The 3,697-nt window shown below is 58.1% G+C and overlaps 1 protein-coding gene across 1 annotated transcript; it reads right to left on the reverse strand.

The window, feature by feature from the left end:
• VAMP2 (vesicle associated membrane protein 2) lies at window positions 1-3,358 on the reverse strand (the record flags this gene model as incomplete). The annotated part of the gene is made up of 4 exons (XM_032431675.1): window positions 1-1,701; window positions 2,293-2,344; window positions 2,450-2,608; window positions 3,077-3,358. Coding segments are annotated over 4 exons (510 nt in total), but the record flags the coding sequence as incomplete, so codon positions are not given.
• Window positions 3,359-3,697: the final 339 nt, after the last annotated feature.

A 3,697-nucleotide genomic window follows, 5' to 3' on the forward strand; every position in this document is an offset into this window, starting at 1 on the left:
TGGTTACTCATTACACATTTATTGTACATTTTCACAATCTGGATGCGTCACAGAATTGGGGGCATGGGGGGAGGGAAGGGGGGGCAGGGGACACTGGGATAATATGGGGGGGTCTAGAACACAGCACCCCCACCCCCAGCATCTCTCCCTACCCTTTCACACCACAGCTTAGATCTCCCTGCTCCCCCTCCACACAGAAACCTTGAGTGTGGGGGGAAGAAAGAGTTTGGGGGGTCCCCTCCAGCAGGTTAGGGACTGCACCCTCAGACTCCTAAAATTGTGCCATTTAAAAAGACATTAGACCCTCTATCACTTCACCTAAGGAGGAGACAACTCTGGGCTCAACTGCCCTGGAGAGGGGTGAGAATCCCCATCTTCCAGCAAGTCCCATACACACATTGGCAGTGACTAGTACCCCCACCCTGAATTCAGGGGGGCAGTCAGAGGAGCTGGGCAGTGATGGGAGCAACACCCCCACAAACCGGGGAGGGGAGTTTTCGGTCCAAACCCCAGCAAGGGTGGGGCCAGATTTCAGGCAGGAATTGGGGGGATTCTCTGCCCTGCCCCACTCCTCCCCAAGGCAGTGATGACCCCCCACACACTGGCAGCCATCTCCCCCAAAAGAGTCAGATTGTGGCCAACCCCCAAACTCTCCTGGTGGGAGGAGGAGGAGGCAGATCAGGCGGATGGGAGGGAGGGAGACCCCATGGGAATGTCGGTTGAGTGCCCCACATGAAAACTGGGGAGCAGGAATGTGGGGAGAGACTCCAAGTGGCAAAACTATTGGTCCATCATGACACACTGAACTCCAAGACACTTACACACCAGCTGGGGGGAGGGGGAGGAGGGGACAAGAGGTTTGGAAAATGGGGGTAGGAAGGCAAACCAGACTAGAGGGGCTAGGAGGGGGTGATTCTGGGGGCCAGAAGAGCCTGGCTTCCCAAAAGCCCAGGCTCCCACCACCTGCAAGTAATGTCATGCAAATGAAAGACTGATACAAGGACCATAGGGACTAACTCCTCAGTAAAAAAGAAACATGGGTTTAAAGAATGAAGAGCAATGGAACAAAAAAGGAGGAAACCAAAAGGGATGTCCGTATGTAAATGGATGCTAATTAACATGCTGGAAGCTCCCAGAAGACCTTGGGATTCTTAGGACCAAGTGGGGCCAGTCTCAGGGCCTCCCAAAGATGCAAAGAAGATGCACCGTGGGAGGCCTGGACAGTTGCTTTTTGTGGGTTTTTTTGTGTTTTTTTTTTTAATAGGGAGTGGAGGTACAGGGAAGGCCAGGGTGGGAGGAAGGATCAGCTAAATCCAAGGGAAGGAAGAGAGGAAGAGGGACTATTGCATAGCAGATGCAAATGAAGGGATTCAGGGCTGATCAGGAAGAGAGGGAAGGGGAAGGAGGAAAAGAGAGAAGAGATGGGAACCTCAGGAAGGGGTGTTAAGGACAACCGGAAAAATCTTCTAGTAATAAAACTACAAACAGACCAAATATATATAATATTATATATGTATAAATAACAGCTGGCTATTTACAGGGGGGCACACACACGGGGGGACACACACACACGGATCCAGGGGAGGGGGGCTGGAAGATATGGCTGAGAGGTGGAGGAGCGGCTGGGGATGGGGGGGGAGGTGGGGAGAGGCCCTTCTCTGGGCAGGGCGGGCTCCTCAGGGGTTTAAGAGCTGAAGTAAACTGTAGAGAGGGAAAGAGAAGGACGAAGAGAGAGAGGGGAGAAAGAAGAGAGAGAAAGCAGTGTGTCAGGCCTGGCCCTGCTCCCGTCCTCCCCACGCCCCAGCCCTCTCAGCCTTGGGTTCTCCACCTGTAAAGCAACGGGCTGGACTGGGAGGTTCTGAAGTCGCTACAACTCCACGGTGTGGCCTTGGGGCCACAGACTCCTAATCCTCTGGGCTCTCTGGGCCCACAAGTTCTCAAATAGTAGGGTGTTGGGCTTCCGAGCCACGTCTCAAGCCCCTGGGCCTTGCCTGCTCTCCCACTTCCCAATTCCAGGGTTCCCAGACTAGGTTTAGGCCCAAAAAGGATCCTCAAGGGAGCAGTGGGGATCTACCAGCTTTCCTGTTTCCAAAAATCTTAACAAAAGTTGCCTACAACCAGGCAAAGTGCAGGCTGAAGAAGAGCAAGGTTTGGGGCTCTAGATGAATCAGAGCTGCATTGGCAGCTATATATGCTTTTTGCTGAATAGTAAAAACTAGGTTAATGACCTTCAAAACCTAGAAGGGGAAACCTCTCCAGAGAAAGGGCCCTAGCCACTCCTGCCCTACTCACCGATGATGATGATGAGGATGATGGCGCAAATCACTCCCAAGATGATCATCATCTGGGGGCGAGAGCGGGAGGGGGGGTCAGTGACACAGACCAGGACACTCCCGTTCACCCATCAGTTAGTTCTCACACCAGCCCTCTTGCATGCCTCCACCCTTACCTTGAGGTTTTTCCACCAGTATTTGCGCTTGAGCTTGGCTGCACTTGTTTCAAACTGGGAGGCCCCTGCCTGGAGTGCATCTGCACGGTCGTCCAGCTCTGACAGCTTCTGGTCCCGCTCCAGGACCTTGTCCACGTTCACCCTCATGATGTCCACCACCTGGGGGAGGGGCCCACGAGGCAGGGGGTGTGCCAAGGCCGCCTCAATGAGGGCACTCCTCAACCATGCACCCACAGAGGGAACATGCACCCCGATGTTGCCAGGCTAACATGCCAAGGACACACAGAGAACATGCCTAACACACCTGAGGACATGCAAGGAGCACACATCAGGGGCATGCTGACAGTCAGACATCTCGGACGTCAGAGCAGCACCCTCTATGTACTGAGCCTCAAGCAGCCTGTCCATCACCCGACCACACCTGCCCGGACTGAACCACCCCAGGCCATCAAGGCTGACTAACACCCCAGGGCCGTTCCAAATGCAAGCTGAACAGGGAAGGGGCAGGGTACGTCTTTGTCCGCAAACTCATAAGCTCATCACCTCCAACCCACGATGGGCCCCCCCGCCGGTTTGCCAACCCCCAGGGTCCTTCCCACTGCCTCGGCCACCCCCCCCCCCACTCACCTCATCCACCTGGGCCTGGGTCTGCTGCAGTCTCCTGTTACTGGTGAGGTTTGGAGGGGGCGCAGGGGGGCCCCCCTCCCCAGCCGGGGCGGCAGGGGGGGCGGTGGCAGCGGTAGCCGACCTGAGGGGCAGGGTCGGATTAAGACCCGAGGCCTGGAGCCACCGGCCCCGCAGCCAGGGCTCCGCCCATCCTCCTGTCCATCCATCCGTCCCTCCCTTTCTCCTTCCCCGGAGGAAGGCCACCCAATGGGAGCCCTGGACTCCGTCCGGCCCCGCCGCCGCTTAGCTGCGTGACCTTGAGTCGGACCCCCTCCCCCCTCCAGGCCTCAGTTTCCCCGCCCGTCAAATAAGGGCGACCTCAAAGACAAGGTCCGGGGTCGACCCGAAATGACAGGCGGCGGCGAGGCCAGGGGCGGGAGGACGCGGGGCCCGCTCCCTCCCGCGGCCACCGCCCGCGCGGCCAGCCCGGGGACGCGGCGCTCTCCAGCCGCCCGCGCGCAGTCACGGGCGCCGGCCGAACCCCGGGCGCTCCCCAGACCGGCTCCCAAGGGCGGCGGCCGGTGCAGGCGGGCCCAGTGCGAGCGCGGGCGGCCGACTCACATGGCGGGGGAGGCGGGCGGG

Source organism: Phoca vitulina, unplaced genomic scaffold (assembly GCF_004348235.1).
Source record: "Phoca vitulina isolate PV1807 unplaced genomic scaffold, GSC_HSeal_1.0 scaffold47, whole genome shotgun sequence".
NCBI lineage: Eukaryota > Metazoa > Chordata > Mammalia > Carnivora > Phocidae > Phoca > Phoca vitulina.